Raw genomic sequence first — 25,905 nt, forward strand, 5'->3', positions numbered from 1 at the left:
GTGGTGATGCCTTGGCACAGGGGGCCCAGAGAAGCTGTGGAAGTTCCCTGGAAGTGTTCAAGGCTGTGCCACTTGCTTCACTACCCAGGCCAGAGAGAGAAGCCCTGCAATTTCTGGTCCCAATTAAAGATGGTTTGTTTTGAGATGCAAATAGTTTGTAATCAGAGGGGGAAAGGTGGAAATAGCCACAACTTAATTTCTACAGTCTAAACTGAATCAGGCATCTGTGGGTTTTTTTAAAATATGTATTTCTTTTAATAGGGTGAGTAACTTTTGTGTGGGCTGAATTAGCTCTAAATGAAAGCAAACAAGGCATAATTAGAAACTGGTTCACTTTTTTCCTGGTTTCTTCCCCTCTGGAAGGGCAGCAAGGTGTGCATCCAAGGTGTGCATCTGAAGGGATGGACGAGCTCAGCAGCAGGGTCCAGCTGGGGGGAGGTGAGGAGGGGGCAGCAGGAGCTCCCAGCATGGGAGCTGGGCACACACTGGGGACCATCCAGTGGCTTCAAAGCTTCTGGAGGTGCAGGATGAGGCCCCCTCCCAGCTGCCAGCCCCACCAGTGGCCATGGCACTGTGGCTCCCTGTCCCCACAGCCAGACATCCCTGCTGTGGGAACCTGCCTCTGCCCAGCAGCTTTGCAAAGGCAGCTCCACGTGTAAATCTGGGAAGCTCCCACTTGGGAAGTACATGAGTTTCTCATTTAACATGGTACCACACTGCATTCTTTCTTTATAAAGAGCCCTCATTTAACTTTAGGCGTGTTTGTATATCTAATTTAAAATGGGTCATGTTTAATTGATTTCATATATCACTGCTGCTGCCGCCAGCACAGCCCAGTGATGGTGGCAGTGCTGCATCCCTGGAACAGGCACATGGCTGGGTCCCAGATGTTCCTTCCGCTCTGCCCTCGTTCCATTGGCATGGCCACAATGCCAAGTGCCACCATCCCCAGGGAGATGCCCCTGGCCAGAGGAGCACCAGGCTGAGCAGGGCAGGGAGAGCCTCTCTGGCTGTTCCGTGGCTTCCCTCCAGCTCCATGGTGCCCACACACAACCTCCGTGGGCTGGTGGTTTCCAGATCCTCGGGCTGGGCTGGAGGACACTGCTCTCAGGGCAAGGCAGGAGCTGGAGAGCTCTCTCCTTGTCCTGCCACCCCTGCATGCATGGGTGCTGGGGCTGAGCTGGGGTTGTGGCACTGCCTGTGCTTCCCATCACCCTGTGCTCGATGTCGCCAGTGTCCCTGCTGTAGCACCATGGCAAGGGACACACCAGCTCCTCGGGGCAGGAGCCTCTCCAGAACACAGGGACAACAGGACAGCAGAGAGGGGGACAGCACTGGGGGACAGGGAGCATCACTGGGGAGCCCAAGCCTCACAGGACATGAGCCCAGTGTGTTTGCCCAGTGCCTGTGCCCACCCTGCCAGCCCCAGAGCTGCAGCAGTGACAGGCACCGCTCATCCTGCTCCTGTCACAGCTCTCCTGGGGAACTGAATCCAAATGTCAGCAAAGAGGGGATGATGAGTCAGCTCCCACCAAAGGCTACACTGTTACCTAGCAGCTTAATAATGAAAACTGTCATCATTCCTGCAATAAGGAAAGATAAATAAGTTATTAAAAGAAGAGCCTGCCACCCTGCCTGGGCAGGGCACTGTGCCAGAGGGATATTAACTGCTGGCCACAGCCTGTCTGTTTGGGGAACAGAGAGGGATACCCTGAGTGCTTTGAGGAAGAGCTCTTTCCCCTCCAGCTGGCTTGGAGAGAGCTCGTGTGCCTGGCACAGCAAGAGCCACCACTCCTGCTCCAACCACCACTCCTGCTCCAGCCACCAGTCCTGCTATAGCCACCACTCCTGCTCCAACCACCACTCCTGCTCCCATTCCTACTCCTCCTCAAAGCCACAAAGACAAATACAGCCCCAGGAAGGGAGATGGAGCTGGAAGGGAGGACTGAGGGTGAGGAGGAGCCAGAGCAGGCTCTGAAGATCTGCTCACCCCCAATGCAGAGCAAGGAGTGCATTAATGAGAGCTTTGCTGAGCACTGTCAGTGGGACCCTCTGCTGCAAGAGCACCAAGGGACCACCCACCAGAGCATCCCTGTGGCAGTCCCTGCAGCTGATGCTGTGCAGAGAAGGGGCAGGTGCAGGTTCCACACTGGATTCTGCTCAGCTTCATAACCAAAACCACTTTCCCCTCCCTACCAAGCTCCCCTGCTTGGGCCTCAACTTTAGCACCTGTCAATATGTGACACAGCAAAAGGCAGCTCTGATGGGGTGAGAGAAAGGTGTGAAACAGTAAAGGAAGGAGGAAAGTGACCTTCCTTGCCCAGCTGTATTTTACTGGGAGAACATCCATGAGCTGCTCCATCTCTGGCAAGGAATGGTGGGGCCCTGGCTGCTCTGCAGAGCTGAACAGAATAAATGACCTTCATAACACTTTCTCTCTGAAATCCTCCAACTTTCCACTAATAAACAATATGGTTGTCAGGGCAGTCCAGTCACTTTATCTGAAAATTGCTCCTTCCTTCCTCCCTGAACAGTCAGAGAATCTTCCCTGGACCCTACAGCAACATATTCTCCTCCCTGCTGTCTTTTGGGGGTGTCATCCCCAGACCTCCACGCCCTCCCACATGTGTCTGTCACCTCCTGGGGGCTCAAAAAAATAGAACAGCTATTGTGGCACCCCCCTGTCTCTCTGGGCTACCTCAGTGCCATTTTTAGCCTGAGCACAGCCCCTGGAACCGCATTTTTTAATCGCTGTGTTTACATGCATCTTCTGCAGCAGCTGAAGTGTCCTGACAAGCCTCTGGAATCAAAGGCTTGGAGCTGCCCCAGGGGCAGGGAGCAAAGAGAAAGAATCACCTGGGCTGCCATGGAGATGGCCCAGGAAGGGCTGCAGGAACACGCCTGGCATGGATAGGTGGGCATGGCCCGGGAAGGGCTGCAGGAACACCCCTGGCACGGATCAGGGGGGATGGCCCGGGAAGGGCTGCAGGAACACCCCTGGCATGGACAGGGAGGGGGATGGCCCGGGAAGGGCTGCAGGAGCACGCCTGGCATGGACAGGGAGGGGGATGGCCCGGGAAGGGCTGCAGGAACACGCCTGGCATGGACAGGGAGGGGGATGGCCCAGGAAGGGCTGCAGGAACACGCCTGGCATGGACAGGGAGGGGGATGGCCCGGGAAGGGCTGCAGGAACACCCCTGGCACGGATCAGGGGGGATGGCCTGGGAAGGGCTGCAGGAACACCCCTGGCACAGACCCGGGTGAGCTCTGGGCCACAGCCCTGCCACCCACAGTGGCGGCGCAGGCCCCAGCACGCCGCGCTCCGGCAGCACGGCCTGCAGACACCACAGGGATCCACAGGCAGGTTTCCACTCTGGGCCAGGAAAGAGCCCGTAAAGTTAGTGAACATCTTACAAATTAAGAATCTAATGAGGCCCATGGTGCAGCCAAAGGCCGGGTGCCAGCTGGGCGCTGGCTCCACACCGGGCCCTGCCTGTCCCACAGCATGAATGCCACAGTGTGGGGCTGTGGGGACAGGCCCAGGACACGGCCACTGTTTAAATGGCCCGGGGACACTGAATTCTCTCACCAAAGCCCTTTGCTCTTCCACTCCCAGAAACATTTCACTTCCTGAAAACCCATTTTCAGGTCTTGGTGCCACTGGTTCATGTTCCCTCAGCCACCAAGGGGTGGCTGTCTGGGAAAGGTCAGTCTCCTGTGCCCTCAGGTTGAAGCCAAGGGTTTGTCTGCGGTGCCATCACCCTGATGCCATGGTGCCATCTCCTCTGTGCCATGGTGCCATCTCGTCCATGCTGTGCATCCTCCCTCCCAGAGCTGTGCAGCAGCACTCCCACCCGTGGCCATCTCAGAGGGATCTGAGGGCTGGGCAGAGGGCAATTTGTCAGAGCTTTTTTTCCCCATCCCTCTGTGCTTTTCTGGCTGTGAATAACACAGCACCCAGTATGTGGATGAGAAAGCCCTTGGATGCCTCAGCTCTTGCTGTAGGAGGGGACAGCCTCATCCCAGCCCATGGTACAGGATTTCCTCTCACATCCCACAGGGCAAAGCTGACCAGGGTCATGCCCCCTCTCCAGCCACCCCTCCCTGCCCCTGCTCTGCTCTGGCCATGCTGAACCAGACCCATCCCTCCTCCAGGTGCTGCTACCTCTGCCCCAGCCCAGATCCTGCTTCCAGGGCACTTGCCCACCTTGGTGCTCCTCTGGAGACTCTTTCCCCCAGCCTCCCTCCTCCTGGCCAGCCTCCTGCCATCCCTGCCTTCTACTGCTCTCCTGCCACCCATAAAAATATATAGAATATAGAACATTATTTTATGATGTACTATAAAAAAAAAAAAACAACCTGGAACTAGGAGACACGTGCCAAACCTCAGCAGCACATGCAGGAATGCCTTTGTCCCAGCTGTTGCTGGATTGCCTGAGTCTGAAGGCTTTTCAGGACAGGAACTTTGTTTTTCTTAATTTATTGATTTTTTTCCTGGCACTGGGCAGCAATGGTGGCTGTGCACGGTCAGTGATGCCATCTGTCCTTTGGGTCCCATCTCATGAGGCTCTGCCCAAGGCTCCCCAAACCAGAGCTGGGAGGGTGGGGATCAGTGGAGCTGCAAAGTGTAAGGAGGGGCAGGAGCAGGGGCCTCCCCTTGTCCCGAGGATGCTGCTGCAGTTATTGCTCCTCAGCTCCTGTACCTGTCAGAGCCCTCTCCCTCCTTCCTCATGGCTGAGCCTGTGCCCATCTGGGACCCCTCAGCTTTTCCTGGGCTTTCACTGAGCTCCTGGTTCATGCACATTTGGGGCACCCATGAGCAGGGAACTGCTTGTCTTTCCTATCAGGGCTGACGTCAGACCCTACACAATCAAGGGATTCCATCCCACACCCTGAGGTGCCAGCCCCACTCCCTGAGGTGCCAGCTCCTGGTCCTCCCTATTTCCTTCCCCTCCTGGGCTGGTGAACTCTCCTGCAGCCCTTTCCTTCAGCCCCAGCTCCATAAAGCTCCCGATTCATTCCGCAGATATTTCCTGCGCTGGGGCTTTCCGCAGCATCTGCTGGTTTGAAGTGCTCCATTTATTCGTCCTGGGGGCACCATTACTTTCTGCTTTAGCAGTTCTGCCTGCTCTGAAGTCTCTGCCAGGCTCCATCCACAGGAGAGAAAATTGATGAAAGAATAATAATGATGATTGTTATAAATATATATTTCATTGCGGTGGCCCTTGGTGCACGTGTTCGTCACTGATGAGGAGACCAGAGGGTGAGGGGGTGCTCAGTTCCCAACAGGCTCCCAGCAGCAGATGTGTGTCTTCACCCTGCTGCCCTCCTCCTCCTCCCCTTCCTCTTCCTCCTCCTCCTCCTCCTCCCAAGGCACCCCTGTCTGTTCTCCCCAGAGGGTCTTGAGCCAGTCTGGTGGCCAGAAGAGCTGAACATCTCCAGAGACAGGATTCTGGTGGTGCCTGTGGGACATGTTCTGGGCAGGCTGGAGCCATTTCCAAGCACATCCATCCATTGGGATGGCAGGAACAGGGATCAGGGGAGAGCAGCTGAGCTGGGAATAGAGACTTGCAAAGTGGGGCATGGGGAAGAGATGCCCAGCCAATTCTCCTGGCCTGTACCTCCATTTCTACATGGACTTCTGCCCTCATCCAGCTCACTGGAAACATAAATCACCAAAAACTTCACTCATAAATGATCCCCATCGGCACCAGCAGCACATTGGCCCTCTCCTCAGGGGACTATCCAGCCAGGGATTCTGTGAGTGACTGCAGAGAATCTTTCCCCTTCTGTTAAAGGAAACCTTTTTCCTTTGTTTCACCAGCTGTGGATAATCCCTTTCCCTCCACATCCTCAGCCACAGCAGACTGAGGATGCTCTGGGCCAGTGTCCCGGCCCTCACGGCCACTCAACCTCCTCCACTTCCATTTCCTGCTGCACAGAGTTTCAGGTATTTCCTGTAGACACTTTAAAATTCCTCAAGGGCTTCTCCGTTTCACCCACAGTGGGATGGGCTGGAAGCAGGACAGCAGGAGCTGCATGGAGTGGGGTACCTGGGAAGGCTTTGTACAGATCAGCATTCCTTGGCTCATTTTCCTGCTGGTCTTCCCACTCAGAGCAGCCCTCCCCTCCCTGCAGATCAGTCCAGAGAGTTGTACATGGGCCCTCCTGGGTCTGAATATCAGTAAATGCAATTCCATCTGCAGCAAGGATAAGGTTACCACTGCTGGCTCATCCCTGCTGCCATCTGCGTGCTGGGGGCTGTGCTGGGGACACACACGGATGCACAGAGAGCACCAGCCCAGGGGGGTACTGTTACCTACAGATGGAAATTCATCTCCAAGGTACTTGATCTCCCCTAAACTCCTTTGCTGTAACTCTTCCAGAGGACATCTGTTAAATCTCTCCAGGGATGGAGACTGCCACTGCCCTGGGGAGCCTCTCTCAGGGCCTCATCATCCTTCTGGGGAAGAAATTATCCCTAATATCCAACTGAGCCTCCCCTGGCACAGCTTGAGGCCATTTCCTCTTGTCCTGTCCCTGTTCTCTGGGAGCAGAGCCTGATCCTGACCTGGCTGCACCCTCCTGTCAGGGAATTGTGCAGAGCAAGAAGGTCCCCCCTGAGCCTCCTTTTCTCTGAGCCCCTCCCAGCCCCCTCAGCCACTCCTGGTGCTCCCAACCCTTCCCTAGCTTTATTCCCTTCCCTGGACATGCTTCAGCCCCTCAGCATCTTCCTTGTCTTTCCAATCTACATCTTGCAGCCCAGGAAGGTGGGAAAAAGAGATGGAAATACATCAATCTCCAGAGCTTGCACAAATGTAGATGCAAAATCTGGAATTTTTTTATTCCTTATCTGCTGTTAGACCAGTCATAACCTCTGCTGGAGCCCTCTCCCAGCATGGTCAGAGGCAGCAGAGCTCTCCTGTGCCCTCAGGGTCACCATCTCCTTCCCCATCCTGCAGAAGGGAGCAGCTCCGTGCAGAGCCCCTGCTGTGGCCATCCCAGCCTCATGATTGCAGCAGATCCTTCCCAAACACTCTGAGATCCAAATGTAAACAGGCAATTCCTTGGAAAACCCACAGCTCAGCTCAAGCAGCAGGTCAGGGTTGTTGGCTGTTTCAGAGCCCAGTGAGACCATGCAGCCCAGAGTGTCTCAGCTTCCCTTGTTTGCTCCCGAGGAAGTTGGTTCTTATGGCAATTTGTGCTTCAATAAACGTGAAATAAAATCCATTCTGCCCTTTCCCTGCTGGCGTCATCCCCATTTCCCTCTGTTTATCACATCACATCCATTGCCCCGGCAACCACGGCAGCCCAGGCAGGGATGGTGGTGGCAGGTGGGGCCTGTGCCAGCCCCACACCCTGGCACGAGGATCCCAGTGTCACACGGGTGTCTCCAGTGGGACACAGCTCTGGGAGGGAGGGGGGCTGGAAACAAACCCAAGATGGGAGAAAACAGCCCCAGAAGAGGATGCTCTTGGCAACAAACCCAAGATGGGAGAAAACAGCCCCAGAAGAGGATGCTCTTGGCAGGAGCAGGTGCTGGCCCCAGGCAGCACCCCCGGGAGTGACTCTGGAGGTGTTTGCCTGTGGGATCTGCAGGTGTGGACATCCACCCCCACGGCTCTGCCTCCAGGACGGACAAAAACAGAACCCCCAGCTCAGACAGAGTCCGGGAGCACTCTGGGGCCTTGCTCCCAGTGCAGGTCCCTCTCTGCACTCACTCGTGCCCTCACACCTCTCGGGGCCACCCTCTGCCTGTCCCTGCCCTGTCACCCTGCAGGTTCACCCCTTCGCCCCTGCAGTGTGGAGCCCATTCCCGGTGGATTTGTTCCCTTTAGCCCTGCGTCGGTTCGGATTCACAGCTCCTTGTCCCACCGCTCCCAGGGGAGCTTGCGGACCCCACTGAGGGCAGCGCAGCCCGCGGGGTTCCCCGTGCTCCAGGCTTCGCTTCCATCCAGGAGATGTTCCCGTAGCAGCGACAGCCCGGCCGGCCCCACGCTCCTCCCGCGGTCTCCGCCTGCCCCCGCGCGGCGGCTCCGGGCACGGACCCGCACCCACGGACAGACACAGGGACAGACACACGGACAGACCCGCACCCACGGACAGACACAGGGACAGACACACGGACAGACACAGGGACGGAACCGCACCCACGGACAGACCCACACCCACGGGCAGACACACGGACAGACACACGGACAGACCAAGGGACGGACCTGCACCCACAGACAGACACAGGGACAGACCACGGACAGACCCGCACCCACGGACAGACCACGGACCCGCACCCACGGACAGACCCACACCCACGCTGACAGAGGGACACGCACCCACCAGGGAGCCGTGCCCAGACACACGGACAGACCCGCAGCAGCGTGAGACAGACAAGGGTCACCGGGAAGGATGGGAAGGATGGGAGGGAAATGCTCAGACACAGGGAGATGTACTCAAGAGAGAAGACTGAGAGTATTCAGAGGGTGGGGAGGCCCTGGCACAGGTTGCCCAGAGAAGCTGTGGCTGCCCCTGGACCCCTGGAAGTGTCCCAGGCCAGGTTGGACAGGGCTTGGAGCATCCTGGGCTAGTGGAAGTTGTCCCTTAAGGTTCTCGTGCCAGTGGGGATGGGATGGGTCCAATCTGTCCTGGAAATGGAACCTCCTGGAGTCTCCAGAGGCAGCCCCATCTGGATTGACCCTACAGGCAGCTCTCATGTCTCCCTGCCCCACACCCTCTGTGGGCACCAGAACCTCACTGCCACTGCCCAGGAGGGACACAAGGACTGTCCAGCAGCCAAGGGATGAATGCTGGGGTCACCATGCCTTGTGCAAAGCTCCACTGGCAGAGTCAGTGAATGAAGATTAACCAGCCACAGGGAGTTGCTTCACCTCTTATCAAAAAGCTGCTCTCCCCTCCCCTGCAGTGACTCATGCTCTGCTGAGCCCTTCCCACCTCATCTGGGACGTGTTACAGCCCTGGACCATACTCCCTTTCCATACAGATTGAGATTCTCATGGAATGTCTGCCTCTTCCTCCTCCTCCTCTCCAGTGTTTCTGCTTCTCAAGTGTTCCCTGCCCAGGTAACACAGCCTGTCCCCTAAGCAGGGCTCCCTTTGGTCCCCAGTCTGGAGCAAGCCCTGGCAAGGGGATGCTCCCCAAAGGCTCCCTCATTCCAGAAGCTGTTCATACCCGTTTCTGCCTGCTTGGTTGGCTGCCAATCCTCCCCCAGGCCAGTGTGACTCTGCCTTGCACGGGGAAGGAGGCAGACACCCAGATTCCAGGGAGGGAACCCAGATCCTGCTGATGAGCTGCCAGCTGACAGTTCTGAGGAGCTGAGCACGTGCCCCTTGGTTGGGTGAGGTTTAATTGAACCATCTCAGAAGCACACACGTCTTTCAGAGCCAGGGACGGTGGTGACTTGAGGAGGGAACAGAGCTAAATCAGATGTCAAACGCTGATTCCTCCACACATCTCCAGGGACTGACAGCTGGAGTCACTCTCACCATCTGTCTTCCCGCTGAAGCCCCCAGAGAAGACACACTCTGTTAGCTGTTCCTCCAGCTAACAATGGAGACAGAGAGAGAACAAATGTGCTCATTTCCAGGCCTATGGATTTTCCATTCAGGGATTTCAGGAACACGCAGCGTTGGGAAATGTGCTCTGTTCCCAGTAGCAGGGCACAGCTCCTGTGCTGTTACAGGGACACTGATGAACTGTCTCTTCCCCATCCCCTGCCCAGGCCACCCTCTGGGCAGGTGTGTCTGGGCTTTCTGATTCTCAGAGGAAAAACTGTCTGAAAGTTTCTATTTATTGCTCCTCTTGCTCTCGTCCTCACTCCAGGCAAGCTTGGAGACCAAAGGGGTTGGCCAGAATCTTGGGACACATGATAAAAGCATTTTGTCTCTAGATAGGACACATCTTCTTGGGAATGAGTCCAGGATTAATAAACCATCTTCCAGCTGCCAAGTGCATTGTGTTAACTCAGAAGTAATGAGGTTGTGGGGAATCACCAGGAGGCTGGGACACGGGGGGAGAAACCAGCTTGGAAAAACACTGGATTGGACCAAACCTGGATGCAAACCCTGCTTCTTTCTTCAGACTGAAACCACTTTACAGTTTGTGTTCCTGTCACGGCAAGCTCCCAGGAAAGCAGAAGGGGAAAGCCCCAGGTACCACAGGAACCAACCCGGCCCAGGGGATGCAGTAGCTGGCGAAGGCTGGGGGGCTCAGGAAGGTCTGGCCTCTGTCCCCCCAGGAAAGGCCCCCTCGGGGATGCCAGAGCTCTGCCCTGGCCCTGCAGGGACCTGTCCCCACCCTGCCCATGGCCAGGGCTGTGGGTGGTGCTGCTGGGCTGGATGAACCGGGAGGGAGGGAGGGCTGCAGGCTCTGCCAGCCCAATGCATCCTAGGGAGCAGGAGGAGGAGGAGGAGAAGGCTGAGGGCACCCTCCTGCTCTCTCGAGTTGTCCCCCTCCACAGCAGCTGTTCCCAAAGGGTTCCTGATCCTTGGTGGCAGTGCACTCACAAAATGTGAGCAGAGCATCTCTTTGCAGAAGTTTTCCAGGTCACAGGTGTCTGGGGCTTTGGGAAAATGGCTCTGTGGTGAGGTGACATCCAAATCAGGGTTCTCACATTGAAAAGAGTGGGACAAACCCTTCTTCCTAGCTTTGCATATTCATTAATTATGATTTACAGGCTAATCCTGAGCCCCTCCCTGTGCCGTGACAGCCTCAGCACCCACCCATACCTGAATCACCTTTTTCCCCTGCAGACTCTGGCTTAGACCACCCACGGGACAGCCAAGGCCTCCTACCTCTGCCCTCAGTGTCTCAGGGGAGCCACCTCCCTCTGAGAGTCACCCAAGGGTGTGGAAAGCAGCTGGGAGCAAACCCCAGCTCCGAACATTCCTGTGCATGGGGGCTCAGCCTCAAACCCCAACCATGGTCCAGCTGGAACTGGTGTCTGCTCTGCAGTGTCTCTGCCACACTCTTCCCTACTCCTTCTTCCCATGCTTGTGTTCCGGCAGGTTTTCCTCATCTTGCCCATCCAGTCACTCCAGATGTCTCTTCCTTAGCCCCTACAGAGGTGCAAGAAGGTCTCTGCACAGGCACGGTGATGCCTTGTCACCACATTTCTCTTCACAGAGAAAAGCAAGGCACAATTCTTCCCAAGAATATTTCTGGGTTTCACATTCTCGGAACCTCAAAGAAAGAAAAAAACAATTCTTATCTCATTTACTGCTCCTGTGTTGTTCACAAGTGGGATGCATCGTGGAAGATTGTTTACCTGAAGGGAATTGATAGTTGGATTCTGGTGTGAGTGTTTTGATTCACTGACCAATCGGATCCAGGGGTGTGTGTGTCAGGACTGGGGACTGACAGTCATGAGATTCTGTGCAGTGGAGTACAGTGGAGTGCTTGGCAGATTCAGTTTAGGTGTAATTTAATATAATATAGCATAGAATAATATAGTATAATAAAGTAATTCATTAGCCTTCTGATAAGATGGAGTCTTCCTCATCATTTCTCCCTTTGTTGGGGCATTCCCTGCAAATACAATAAGGCCTCATCTTCCTCCTGTCCTCCATATGGATCCCTGACCCACATTCCCACTCCCACCCCAGTATTTAGCTGTGCCATCCATCCATGAATCCCTCAGGCACTGCCTGCAGCAGGGGCCTCATTCCAGGGCTGGTGAAACTCCCAGAGGCTGCTGGACAGAGGGTTCCTGCCCTCACTCCTCAGGAACCCTCTGCCTTTGCTCTGGAAATGCTCTTGTGCAATCCCAACACCATGGAGATTAATCCAGGTTCTTGTGCATGAAAACCAAGCCAGAAGAAGGAATATTTCAGCTCTTCAAGCTGCAAGAGACAGCAAACCCAACAGACCAAGGGTTCAGCCATGCCCCACTCGGAGCAGTGATATTTTAATCAGCACTGATTTGCAGATCTTTGCATTCACAACAATATTGAAACAAGTCTGGTTTCCAACAATGGCAAAACCAGGCTTGGGAGAGACAGGAGGGAGCTCATCCTCTCTGGCAGCTCAGCTCCCTCAGCATTTCACACTAGAGCAGGGAACAATTCTGCAAACCATGAGCTGAAAAGTGACATATCGCTCTCCTTTGCTTTCTCATCCATCAGCTCAAATTTTCCTCATCCCCAGTTCCTGGAAGGAAGGCTCTCTTTGTAATTAACTTCCAGGAACACGTGAGCCCCCCCGTGCTGTGAGTTCCTCAGCAGCACAGGCAGCTGAGCAGGACAAGCCATGGGAAGCTGCTGAGCCTGGTGCTGCCCTCAGCCCGAGGTGTCCCTGGATGTGGGGACAGGATGGGCTCTCCAGGGAGGGCAGAGCCTGAGCACACCCCAGCCCCCGGGGGCTCCTCCTGCGTCAGCCCTGGCGGCTCCTCCAGCCCAGGGATTTCGTTCAATCCAGGTGCACTTTTTATTGGATTTTGTTAAATTAAACATGTGATCCCATTTTATCTGACCCGACTCTGAAGTCTCCCAGGCCCAGGCAAACTCTGCTGCCTCAGCTTTTCATTTCCATGTTTATTTACTGCCTTTCAGATCGCCTGGGCTGCACAGTGCAGCCTCTGATGAATAAATAACTGCTGCCCTTCCAGGCCAGATTGATTAGATGGATTTAATTAACGAGCCCAGCTCCCCTTGAGGACTATCCCAACTAAAATACTGGAACCAGCCAGTGTGTTACAGCGCCAGGACCTATTGATTTACGGGAATATGAACAAGGGATCATTTAGTGACTTCATCGATGCCATAACAAGAGGCTGTGAGGGGTTGGGTCACAGCTGGTTCATCACAGGGAGATTGTTCCCTCCCACTGCTCAGCCAAGTAGTGCCTGCAAATATCTGTCTGTCCATCCATCCATCCATCCGTCCGTCCGTCCGTCTGTCCATCCATCCATCCATCCATCCATCCTTCCCAGCCCGGCTGGACCTGTGTGCCCAGGGGAACAGGGAACTGGAGCAGCCGACTCAGTCTCAGTGGGATTGAGCACACACGGGCGCTGGAAAACACAGGAGGAAAAGGCAAAATCCTCAGGAGAGCACAGCGGGGGTGTCTCCACACCAAGGTGTAACCTGGAGCTTTGCCAGGAAGAGGGATCAGGGCAGGAACACAGAACCCACGCTGGGCTGGGGTGAAGGGAGCTGCCAGCACCAGCCTGAGCCCCCGTGTGCCCAGGCCCGTCCCTCTGAAGGGCACAGCCGTGTGACAGGGCACTCAGCCCAGCTGTCCCCTCCCCAGCTCCGTGGCAGACGGCAGCTCCTGCACAGACCTCACCCTGGAGAAGGTGCCACATGGGTTTATTAATTAGTCCATTAAATTATCACAGAAGTAATTGAGACCCCGCGTTCCTGCTGCAGGTCCCTCCCTGCCAGCCGTGGCACGGGCAGGAGCCGTGACACGGGAGCGGATAATGAGCTGCCGTGGGGAGCATCCAGTGCCACCTGCCCTGTCCCTGTCCCTGTCCCCGTGCCGCCTGCCAGCCTCGTCGCGGTGACAATCGTCAGGTTTTAATTAGTCTCCAACACGACTCCTGTCACAAACACTCTGCTGGGGGTTGTTTGTTTTAATTTGATCAGGGACAGGCACAGAGAGGGGGGGAAGAAGGAAGGTAATTAAATTTGACTAAAAATCTTGGAATGCCATTAAAGCGGATGTCCTCATTTGCATAATCCGCTCCCCGCCGTGCCCTAAACTGCCACCAGTTTGTTGTGACTCTCCCGAGGTGCTCCACGGCAGCCGGGTGGGGATGACCGAGTCCCAGCCAAGGGACAGGGGAACACCGCGGTGCAGGACACCAGGGGCACGGTGACAAGGCAAATATCCAGCTGTGCCTCCAGATCCCAGCCTCGGGAATGCTCCTGGAGCTGTGGGTTCAGGCCCCTGCACAAGGCCAGCCAAGCAGGAGGTGGTGTAGGGTCAGAGCAGGTGTCTCTCCACATTTTGTAGCCTTACACAACAACTTTTGCCCTTTGCTTCTCTTTCCCTACTTGTGTTTCCCTGTTTAACATGGAGAAAATGGTGTTCCCTGCTTGGCTGTCCATAGAGCAATTACCTGTAATTATTTCTGCTCATTGGCAAGCTGTTACTAATGATGTTTGCTAAAGGTTTGATTATTATTGCAAACGGTGCTTCTGCATCTGGAGTTGGGGCTGGGATGCTGGGGAAGTTTCTGGGAAAAGCAGGTTTTCCAGGAAGGGAGATATCTTTATGGAGATATCTTAGTTGGAATCAGAGATCGTGATGCTGTTGGGGTGGGGTTGTTTGGTTGGGGAGGTTTTTGTTATCTTGATAAAATAACAAGTGTGATAAACTCACAGCCGGTGACAAACAGGAGTTTGATGAGAGACAGTAAAAATCCTGCATAGTTTGGGAAGAAACATGAAATGCCACCAGCTCCTGGCAGGGCTGCAGAGGCAGGGAAAACACCCAGGGTGGAACTGCCTTTTCTAGAGGCACTGAGGGAGCAGTGAGAGCAGGGCAGGGCAGCAGGAGCCACACCTGCCAGCTGAACCACAGCACACAACTGCAGCAGCTGATGTGATGTGCTCCTGCCCTAGAAAGCCTCTCATAGCCCCCAGCAGAAACAGGATGTCATGAGAATGATCAGCACTTGGGAGCAGGATCAGTCTGTTGTTACCATGGATGTGCCCTGGGAGTGCCTCGATGCTGCCCCAGCTCTGGCTGCAGCAGCACTGAGGATGAACCAGCTGGGGGAGGATGGGGTCCCCTCCTGACCTCTGCAACCACAACAAGGGATCTGCAGGGTGTCCTCATTCCAGCTAAAAACCATGGGACTGGCACAGTGACTGCCACTAAAAGGACAGCTGGAGCATCCTCTGAGCACCTTACCCAAATATCCTTCCATCCTGTTTTGTAGCTGTGTCACTAAACCATCCCTGCTTCTAAGAAAGACTTGGTCTCCTGCTTCCTTCAGCACCTGGGTCTTCCCCTTGCCACCAGGACTGTCTGACCTCACTTACCTTCAGGCTCTAGTCAGATTTGTGCAATCTGTTTCCAGCATGACTCTGCCTGTGTTGCTTTTTAAACTTTCAAAGTCCCAGTTAAAGCAGTGTTATCTCCCATTTGCCCACTTCCATCTCTTTTCTGACTGAGGACAGAAAAGGAATGCAGAGCCCAGTGAGGTGCCTTGGGCTGGGAGCTGCAGATGGACAATCTGTGTTCTGAAGTGGGCTGAGCCCTGGGGATTCCTGCTGGGACCACTCACCATCCCACAGGACTCATGGCAGGCCCTTCTCCAAGCTCATTGTGTGATCCCAACAGGAGCTGTGTCTGTCAGGGTGCCACTGCAGTGCTGGCAGGGCCAGGAGCACTGCACAGGTTCACAGACATTTTTTTTTTTTTTATGTAAAGATGAATGATTTTGTCCCAAATCTCTGTCAGTGGAGTCAGGCAGGGAGGATGCCTGAATTCCCATCTTGTCCATGACCAGACAATGTCTGTTCTGCAGGAATGCTGAAATCAGAGTGCCTGTTTGTGTGACTGCCAGGCAGGGAAAGTGGTGTGGTCTTCATCCAGAGATGGGAAAAAGCTCCAGGGAAGCCAGGCCTGAGTGAGAACTGAGGGCTCATCCCAGTGGCAAACAAAGCAAGAGGAAAAGCTGGCTTGGTTTGCTCAAACACAAAGTTATCCTGGTGGGAAGGGGCCTGCATGGCTGTGCTGCACTGCCTGGGACATGACTGCAGAGCTCTGCCACGGAGGTCACACCTTTGCAATCCCAGGATATAAATCTGTGCCATGAGGTTGCACAAGGCTCCCCCAAGCCCCTCAGGGTCTGCTTTGTAATATTTGCTGGGCTGCACGACCCAGAGGCTGAACCCGTGGTGGGAGGTGTCCAACTGCCCTACATCACCCCAGGCTTGGGAGGAGATGCAGTCCCAGGAGCTGGACCAGGACTGCTGCCAAAGGGTGGGAAATTCTTGGACCACTAACAAAACTCATGTTGAGAAACACAGCCAGAGTGTAAAGATGCTGTGACAGCAGGGGGAGGGTGACTGGACTGGGCATCACTTGCTTCTCCTGGTTTTATTTCTCTCTCTTCATTAACATTATAATTTTTTTATATTAATTGCTAAGCTGTTCTTATCTCAACCCACAGTTTCCCTTTTCTTTCCCATTGTCATCCCCACATGGGGGGTGGTGGGAGTGAGTGGCTGTGGTGCTGAGCTGCTGCCTGGGGTTAAAAAGCCCAATCTGAGTGCGGGAAGAGAAACCACCTCACTCCTATCCCCTGAGAAAGTTAATCCAGCCCACTGGCAGCCCCCCAGCATGAAGATACTGCTTAAATCCCCTGGGACAAGAGGGTGTCTCCTGGCTGGGGCTGATTTAGGGCAAGGGGAACATTCTGCTCATGGAGACAGAGAAGCTGCAGAGCCACAGGGGCCCTGTCCTGGCACAGAGTGAGATGAATTTGAGAAGGGCAGGTGGGGGTGGGGGGAAGGTAGGTGCTGGGTAGGTGGGGGGTGAGGCAGGTAGACTCCAGCACCAGGTGCTACCTGAGCACTGAGAGCTGTGGTTGAGCCTTTAAACCCTTCTGCCAGGGCTGAGGTAACAGCCCAAAGATCCCAGGGATGGGCAGATGGTCAGGCTGGACAAGCACCACTCCTGTGCTGGGGATGGCCCACACAGCCAGCTGGGATGGCTGCAGCTTCTCAGAATCATTATTAATTTTCCCCAGATGCATATTTTCAAGTACCTGTAATGAAAGACAACTGTGCATGTTCCTCCCTGTAATTGGGCTGTTTGCACTCTAAATACAGTACAGCTTCTACCTGACTGGCTAATAAGGAATGATTTCCTCTCCTTTTATCTCTAATTAAGCCAAACTGAGCCTGGCATTGCTGCTCTGCAATCATTTCCCAATGCAGGGGTTTGTTAAGTTGTAGGAATTGGCTTTTATAAGGTTTGAAAAGATTAATCTGTAATAATGTGCATGGAGAAAACATAAATCTCTGTTAATGAAACTTGGAGGATTTCAGGAAGAAATTGATTTTGCATGTTAGTGTCTGCAAAGCAGGCGTTGGAGGAAAGCAGTTTTGGACTGATCAGCTGATGGTGGTGAGGGGAGTTGGACTTGGGAGCATGGCTGGGGTAAGCCCAAGAGCCCTGGGATGGCTCCAGCCAGCTTTGGGGAGCTTTGGGGTGTTATTCAGTGTTTGCACCCAGCACAGCATCGTGCAGAGGGTGGGGAACCTCTTCATTCAATGTGCTGGGGACTTGGGACCCGGGGATGGGGACGATGGGAGGCAGGACAGGGGTCCCTGTGGGAGTGGGGGTCCCTGTGAGCTCACCCCTCCAGCAGTGGGTGCCTGGGTGGCTCTGTGGTGTGCTGCCAGCCTGCTGGGACCCTGGAAGAAGAGATGCCAGCTTGGCCTCCATCCCAGGGTGGGGAGGGAACCCTCTCCATCCCAGTGCTGGAGCCCTGGCCTTGGGTGGATCTGGGATGAGCCAGGGCTGCCCCAATACTCCTGCCCATTAGTGCTAAAAGCCAGAGCAGTCCTGCTGCTGCCAATCCCAAGCTCAGAGAGGGATTCCTTCCTCTCCAGGCTTTAATCTTGCAGCCTTCATCACCATCATCTTCATCTACTCCAGCATGTTCCACGCCATTCCCATCAGTACTCCAGAACAGCAGCCAGAGGTGTCTGCTCCAGGGAATTCAACAGCACAATGTGATTCTTCTTCATCAGCAGCACTGCTGCTGGATGCTCATCTTCCTCCTCGAGGGCTCTCCCTGCTGCAGCTGGCAATGCCAGGAGAGCCCCAAACCCTGTCAAGGCCCTGGAGCACAGCTGGATGTGGAAAATGCCGGGTTTGAGTCTCTTCACCCATGCAGGGGCTGCCCCAAGGCCACACATTGCTCAGCACGGGGCTGCTCCAGTGCTGGAGAAGCCCTGAACATGGAGGTTTCCTCATCAGCCAGCAGACCTTGTTAGTACTTTATTAATTGCATGGATGGGAAGAGCAGCCCCAATCCAAGTCAAACAACTGCTGCACTTTCATATAATACAAAACAAAAGTCCCTTAAATACAAAATACCAGCTGTAAGTGAGCATCACCTGATCTGAGCTCTGACACCAGAGTTATATATTAATATTCCACCTGTACAAGTATTTATAGATTAAAAAAAAGAAACACTTTAAAAAAATATCAGGAGAAAATTCACTCCCCCACATGTTAGTTGTATTTTTATATATATATATAAAATACATATATATAAAAACACAGACTAGAGGCTGACTTGTGCTTTTCTTTTTGCCAAAAGACAGACAGTTATGGCCAAACTGCCACTGGGGGTCCCCAGCTCATGGGTCGTGTTGCCTTCCAGTTGGAACGACGTCTGGGAATTTGGGTCCCTGCCTGAATGGAGAAACCAGGTCATCTCCTGGGTGCTGACAGCTCCAGTGAACAGTTTCTTCATGAAGGGAAGGAAGGGGTGGAAAGGGGAACGGATGTCTGTGCAGGGAGTAGGTGGGCATGGGCCATGTGTAGCTGCCCAAAGAGGGGTGAATCCCAAACAACTCCCCCTCCTGCCATCCCTCCTCCCTCTCCAGGTATGGCCCTCAACACTGAGGGCAGCACAAAGGGGGAGCTGGTCTGGGGAGTCTCTCCCCTCTTCGATGCCTCTTTCCAGGCATTGCCCCTTCCCAGCCAGGCACAGCTGCTCCAGGGCTCCAGCAGTGTCCTGCCCCATGCAAATAACAGGTCAGCTGGTTGAGGATGGCCTTGGCTTGGAACATGGTCTATCCACCCCTCCTCTCAGTGACACCCAGTGCAGAGAGAGGGCTTTTAGCCAAGGAAGAGCAAGGCACAGGAGTACAGGGCTGCTTCTTCCATGCATTCAGCACCAATGCTGCAACAGGTTCCATCTGCCCCTCGACAGGGGCTGGCACCCATGTATCTATAGGCAGCTCTCTCCTCCTAGAACAGCAGCCTCTTCCAGTACCACACAGTGACTCCCTGGCTGTCCCCACCGGGTGACACCACACACACAGTCCCCCCCTCACTGCCCACCCTCCACTTCCCACCCCTGCACTGCGACCTGCGGACACGGCCCCGCTTTCCCCGCTCGCTCCTCCCGCCTCACTCCACGCTCCTTCAGCCCTGCTGTTGCTCCTGGCTTGTGTGGGGGCCCCAGCTCCTGCCACAGGCTGCATTCAGGGGTCACCCCATGGCCACTCCTTCCCTCTGCTCCCCCACTTCTCCTGTGGGACGCCACGGCTTTTCCTCTGTGGCCACCCTGCCCCGCAGCCCCTCGGCTGTGGCACGGGACTGCCCAGCCCGGGGTGAAAGGGTGTTTACAAATATGTGCCTCTGTCTCCCTTCACAGGCACTGCACCACACCGTGCTTCCCGCTGAGAGCCCCAGTCCGGATCCAATGGCAAGTCCACGTCTGAAAGGACAGAGCTTCTTCCTGGTGCCTCAAATCTTTGTCTCGGGGCCGACGGGACTCAGGGCTGGGAAAGAGTCTCGGATCCTCACCAGCTCCATGGCACAGAGGTGGCCAAAGACCCTGTTATACCACTCAGGAGATCGACCCCTGGAGAAGAGAAGAGAAGAGGCAAGAGGGGGTGAGTGGGCAGGAGAGGCCCTGGCAGTACCATGGAGCAGCACATCCTGCTCCACACCCTCCCCGGAGAGTCCCGTTACCTGAGGTCAGCCCTGCAGATGTGGGTGACCCGGGAGCGGCCCATGGCGCCGGGCTCGATGAGGTACTGGGACGTCAGCACGATGGCCTTGACACCTCCCTCCACGGGCACCTTGTCGTGCTCCACCGAGAGGGAGCTGAGCAGGCAGGCTCCCCGCGGCAGGTCCGTGCGCCAGCGCCTGCGACACAGCAGCCGTCACTGCCCGCCCGCCGCAGGATCACACAGTGGGGACCCCACAGAGCCCAGGAAAGGAGGAGGAGATGGGGCTGGAGCAGAGGGGTGTAGGACCATGTCTGAATGGGCTGTTTGGGTCCACTCTGGCTAGCTATTGACCCCAGCCCACACGGTCTTACATAGACAAAAGGAAAAGATTGAAAGCGCTCTTTTCCACGTGGGGATGGATGTCCTCTGTTTGTTGACTTGCTAGGAGACACCTCAGGCTCTGGTGACTCCCCAGGTGAGAAAGAGGGCGTGGCCTGATGGTGGGAGACTTTTATACCGAGGGGAAATGAAGGGCAGAGGAGGAGGAGGACCACAACCAGTGGGATACCAGTCAGGAATGGTGAGGGGAGGGGTAACCCAGGAAGAGACCCCCAGGAGGTACTGGGGTGGGTGAGAGAAAGACCATGTGATGGGGGAAGAACAAACCATGTGATATAACATCAACTATTCAGTGCAATATAAGGACCACTCAGTGCAAACAACAACTAAATAAACTGTTTGGTGCAGTACAACAGAGGGGATGTGCCCCAGTGAGCCCAAGCCCCCTCACCGGAGCACCATGCAGTCCCTGCGCGGGTGTGGGGCCATGCTGTCTGTCACGTAGTGGTACACCTCCATGTCCTTGTCCAGAGCCTCCACCACCCTGCTCTGCAGCAGGTCCTCGTCCCACAGGTGACGCTCCCGCAGCAGCCGGTGCAGCACCGTGGCAGGAGGGGCCTCGACATCCGTGGAGACCTTCCACAGGCGCAGAGGGTTCCCGTCCCCAACCTGAGGGGATGAGGGGAGGGTCACACAGACTGTCCCACAGGACCCCCAGTGCTAACCCCTGAGCAGCTTCACTGATGGCTCCCACTGCCATAGAGCACCACAGTCCCATCTGCTGGCTAGTGAGGGATGGGGTGGGACCTGCTGTGGCTGCTGGAGAGGTCACCCCATACACATTTCCCTATATATGTTCTCAAGCCCCTCCACAAAAATTTACCTTTTTGCAAGACAGCTCCGTGTTCAGGGGCCCCGGCGTGCTCAGCCATCCTTTGAATTTCTCTGACGACTCTTTGAGCAGGTTCTGGACACTCTGCTCAAAGTAGGAGTGTAAATCCTTGCTCTCCCCCTGGCACACCAAGTCAGCCAGGGGGTGGGGATAAGCATCTGCAGCCATATAGGAGCTGCTCAGCTGCAGCAAGATGTCATGGGAGACCTGCAAGTCGAAAGCACACAGATGTTCAGTGAGGCAGCGAGATCTTGTGGGGACTTTGTGAGTGGTTCTGGACACACAGAGAACCATAACTCATTCCCCAGGGAGTGGGGAGGATGGACATACAGCCTGCATCACCTCCTGCCCAGGACATAGCTGGGCTTGGCTTCAGGGCGAATGGCTGGTGGCTGCTGTCCCACTGAGGGAAGGATGCCCTCAGCTTGCTCTAGGACAAGCACCTGCCAGCAAGGTCACATCTCCCACGGGCAGCGCTGGGCTGGGACCCCATTGCCACCCACCTGGAAGAGCTTCTTGCAGTCGCTGATCATGTGGGAGAGCCCCTGCGTGGCAGCCATGTTCTCATTGAGATCCTTCTGGTCCGGCTTCCCCATGGTGCCCCTCTTGTGTATGGCCCTGTGGGGGATCAGGTAGTGCTGGCACCAGCGGGCACCCCCTCATTTGTGTCACAGAGCAGAGCCAAGAGCCCCCCTGTGTCTCACCATTCCCCCTCCCACGGCAGGCAGGGAAGGAGCACTGGGCAGCTGGGGCTCAGCCAGCCCTTACCTGGGCGATGTGCTTTCCTTCTTGGACACATTGAGGTGGAAGATGGAGGGGGCCAGGCACACAGCCAGGTTCCCAGCTGTCATCTGGTTCTCCTCAGCCGAGGCGATGTCGCTCAGGAAGTAGAGCAGGGTCTGCAGCACCTCCCTGTTCTCGTCCGGCATGAGGATGATGGCGGCCTGCACCGCCTGCAGCCGCTGCTCCTTGGACACGACTGCGGGCACGGGGCGGCGTCAGCGGGGCGTCCCCACGGCCACCACCCATCCCCTGCATCCAAACAGAGGGACCCCTCCTCCCCGAGGTGCCCCCAGCCTGGCCCTTACACTGGTAGATCTGCAGGAAGGTGTCGGTCAGCTTGCTGGTGAAGATGGGCTCGGGCAGGTCGCGGAAGTATTGCTTCAGCAGGTCGGCCACGTCGTACGCTGACTGCCCCGAGTAGTCCACGTGGTCAGGGCTGGTCTCGTTCATGTGCCGGAGCGCCTGGATCCGGGACTTCACCCCGGACTTGCGGAAAATGCCAACCTGCCAGAGCAGAGCGGGGATCAGCGGGCACTGGCCTGGCTGGGCACCTGTGGGACAGGCAAAGACTCCCTCCCCAAAGGGATCATCCTGAACTCAGAGGAGACGCTGAGTGAGGGATGGCCACGGGGATGTTGCTGGGTTCCCATGGCCAATCCCACCCTCCTGCCTCAGCACACACCACAAGAGGTGAACAAAGGACCCCTAAAGCTGTTTTTTCCCCCAAATCCCAGCAGCCACAGCCTCACCTGGTCCAGGCACTGGCTGCGCAAGTAGCGCATGGCCTGCTGGATGCTCTGGGGCAGGGGCTGCCCCGTCCGCTGCACGTTGACGATGGGTGGCACACCAAAAACCATCTTGTCCCTGTAGTCAGGGACTTTACTCCGCTTCATGAACTTGGGGACAGTCCTGCAGAGTGGGACAGAGAGACATCAGTGCAATGATCACTGCCCTCAGCACCTCCCCTCACAGAGGGAGCAGGATCCTGGGAACACACACACAAAAACACATTTCTGCAGTATTTGGAATACAAGCAAGGCAGCTTCCCATCAGGAATGGCAGCACCTTTTATTAAGCTAAAATAATTTTGATACTTGGCTATGTAAAGAAACCACTGTCCTACTCTCTTATGTTGCTGCAGCACTTTTAATGCCCCATCAACACCTGCAGCCCCCACATTAGCAGATGATGCCAGGAGCCCCTCTGGAAGCCAGGGCGATGCCAGGAGCCTGGGGCTCAGCTCTGGCTCGCACTTGCCAGAGCAGACAGCCCTTGGTTTAGCTTTTCCCCCTCCACACCCTGAAGCTGCCCCAGGCTGGGGACACAGCATGAGCTGCAGCCCATGGGCCCCATCCTGGTCCCCCTCGCCCCAGCTCACCACGTCCAGGCCTGCTTGTGGGGCACAGAGTACTTCTCCATGATGGCCGTGAGCCGGAGCAGGGAGCACTTCTGGAGCAGGTTGAGCTGGGCCGATGACTGGCGGTTGATCTCCAGCGAGGCCGAGTTCAGGCTGGGCCGGTGTGAGTTCTGGAAGCTGTGCCAACGCAGCTTTCTGGGGACACAAGGGACATTCCCAGCTGAGGAAACCCCCACTGCTCTCCACTCCTTCATGGTTACTGCCACACCACCCTCCAGCACAGCCAAACTGGGTGAGCAAAGCCAGAGAGCTCGGCAGCAGCCATAGCTCTGCTGGGGAGAGCCCCAGGGAATACTGGCACAGGGGAGGCACGTACCCGCTGCGTTTACACTCGTTATTAATTAATGAAAAACCTTTTAATCGCGGGTCTGTGCAGGCAGACAGGGCCGGCAGCGGTGGCAGTGCTGAAGTGCTGGCAGCGGTGGCAGCGGTGTCCTGCGGCCACCAGAGCGCACCCGCGCCCCGCGCTGCGCTGCCCGCACCGTGCGGCTCCGGCTGCGCTCCCCTCGCCTCCCGCTCCTGCCTCCCGGCGATCATCCAGCCGCCGAGGACGGGATCGGCCGCTGCTCCCCAGACCCACGGGCTGTGCACCCCTCCCTGCTGCAGCAGCCCCGACCCTGGGAGTGTTCACGGCCAGGTTGGACAGGGTTTGGAGCAATACGGTCTAGTGGAAAGTGTCCCTGCCCATTGCAGAGGGGCAGAACGAGATGGTCTCTATGGTCCCTTCCCACCCAAACCACCTCGGGATTCTGTGGTACCTGCAGGGTCTCGTGAGGGATGCTCCTACCCCCGAATCCCGGCGCTCCCGCGTCTCGATCTCTTCAGCCTCGTTGAGGGAGTTCCCAGTGCTATCAAAGTCACTGGCAGAGGTGCCGACATCCGACATGGACTGTTCTTCAAAATGCAGGTTGGAGGGTTCCCCTCCCGAGTCCGACTCCTCCTCATCCTCCTCTTCGTCGCCCCCTTCCTCTCCATCGAGGCCAGGGGAGACGGCTTTACACCAGAGCTCCACCTTCTTCTGCAGCACCCCGACATCATGCAGGATGTCGTCGAGGTTCTTGAAGCTGACCTCCCCGTCCTTGCAGAAATCCTCGCTGCTGCCGAAGTCCGGCACGTTGTCGTAGACGCTGACGCGGCTGCCCAGGGAGCTGCAGGAGCCGCGGCGCCGGCGGGCGAAGCCCCTCGGGGAGGACGAGCCCTCCACGCTGCTGCTGCTGCCGCCCCCGCCCAGCCCCACAGCAGCGCTCCCGGCGCCCCAGTGCGGCAGGGAGCTGCCGGCCAGGGGACACAAGCTCTCGATGGACAGGGATTTGGGGAAGGTGCCGGGCTTGTGGTCACAGGGGATATAGACCAGGCAATCGCCATGGCGAGCCCGGCGCGGGCACTCGGCAGCAGCCCAAGCACCGCCGGCGGCAGGGGCTGTGTCTGTGTCGTAATCCTCCAAATAAACTCCACCGCGTTTGGGGTCAGAGCTGCCCTTGGTGCCCCCGGGGCCGAGCAGGCGGTTAGTCCTGTATGATACCGAGAAGAAGTGTTTTTTGCTGTGGAAAGGGGCAGGTGTCCCTCTTTTAGAGGCGTTGGTCCTGGTGGCTGCAAGGTCCCCATCATCCTTCAGAGAGCCCCATCCTGGCGGGAGAGTGGCGCTGCTGTGCGGAGCCACCCTCCTGTCTGGGCTGGGCTTCTCCTTGTCCTTCCTCCGAAGGGACTCGATCCTCTTCAGGAAGCTTCGAGACCGTCGCTTCTTCAGCTTCTCCTTAGAGGCCTCTCCCTGGCCCGGGGGCTGCTCCGGAGCAGAGCCCTCGCTCTGGCTGCAGCTGGAGGCGGTGGCAGCGGCACGGAGGGGGGACAGGGGCTGGGATGGCACAGCTGCAGTGCCCAGCGTGCCACCCGTGCCACCCACGCTGCCCACACTGCCCGTGCTGTGCAGGGACGTGGCCTCGGGGTTGGTGCTGAGGTCTGTGAGGACGCTCTCCCGGCTGGACACCGGGCGCATGGTGCAGCTCAGGGCCTCCGAGCCCTGGGACACGACATCGGCGGACCCCACCCGTGACCACCTTTTGCTGTCCCTCTGGTAGGACCACCGGCTGCTGATGGCAAAGTTGACTTCCTCCTCAGAGTCTTCATTCTGTGGGCAGTTGAGAAAAGAGGATGATCAATCGGTTGGAGCCATTGGGGGTCAGCATATCCCCCATCTCAGAGGGGCACCAGCATGGCCCCAGGTGGGGAGGAGAGCAGCATGGTCACCCCCTAAACCAGGACCCCTTTGGCCTCCAGAAGCCACTCTGTGCCCAGGACAGTCCCAGAGCTCACCAGGACACTGCCCCACATCGAGCACATGATCCCCTGCACCCCTCAGCCCCTCACCAGCCTCGAGCATGCAGGACTTACCTGTTTACGCTGAAAGTGAACATCCAGCTTCATGGAGGCACAGGTGTTCAGGGTCATCAGCCTCCTGCAAGAAACAGAGTGGCTTTACCCTGGCCCCAGCCCTTGCCCCAGCCCTGCTGCTGTCACAGGGATGGCTTTGGCTTCTTTTGACTTTCCTGCCTTAGAGCCTTGGCTGTGCCTGTCACCTGCTGCTTCGAGTCCACAGTCAGAGGGACACCTGACTAACAAGGGGACGATGCCAGCAGATGGTAGCCCAGGCCAGGCAATGCCCATGCCAGCTGCTGTGGCAAGTGGGCAGGGGTGGTCTGCTCCAGGCTACTAAAGCAAAATCACCTCAGAAGCTCCTGTGCCCCAGACAGGGAATGACTAAAGGACCTGAAAGCTCAGAGAGGGAGGGACAGGCAGAGACCTCCCATCAC

General features: G+C 56.4%; 1 protein-coding gene across 6 annotated transcripts in view; it reads right to left on the reverse strand.

Moving 5' to 3' along the window:
* Window positions 1-17,961: 17,961 nt before the first annotated feature.
* Window positions 17,962-25,905, reverse strand: part of STARD8 (StAR related lipid transfer domain containing 8) — a 50,888-nt gene continuing 42,944 nt past the window's right edge. For all 6 annotated transcript variants that reach the window (XM_071442239.1, XM_071442243.1, XM_071442240.1 and 3 more), the window contains 11 exons: window positions 25,487-25,550; window positions 23,857-25,223; window positions 23,060-23,233; window positions 22,431-22,590; window positions 21,987-22,185; window positions 21,667-21,877; window positions 21,402-21,516; window positions 20,890-21,105; window positions 20,458-20,675; window positions 19,687-19,863; window positions 17,962-19,576 (listed from right to left, as the gene is read on the reverse strand). In XM_071442239.1, coding sequence (XP_071298340.1) covers window positions 19,459-19,576; window positions 19,687-19,863; window positions 20,458-20,675; window positions 20,890-21,105; window positions 21,402-21,516; window positions 21,667-21,877; window positions 21,987-22,185; window positions 22,431-22,590; window positions 23,060-23,233; window positions 23,857-25,223; window positions 25,487-25,550 — 3,019 coding nt within the window. In that variant the 3' untranslated portion in view covers window positions 17,962-19,458. The remainder of the gene's footprint in view (window positions 19,577-19,686; window positions 19,864-20,457; window positions 20,676-20,889; window positions 21,106-21,401; window positions 21,517-21,666; window positions 21,878-21,986; window positions 22,186-22,430; window positions 22,591-23,059; window positions 23,234-23,856; window positions 25,224-25,486; window positions 25,551-25,905) is intronic.

The sequence above is a fragment of the Agelaius tricolor genome, unplaced genomic scaffold (genome assembly GCF_023055355.1).
Source record: "Agelaius tricolor isolate 1412-34295 unplaced genomic scaffold, bAgeTri1.0.p SCAF_17, whole genome shotgun sequence".
Classification (NCBI taxonomy): Eukaryota; Metazoa; Chordata; class Aves; order Passeriformes; family Icteridae; genus Agelaius; species Agelaius tricolor.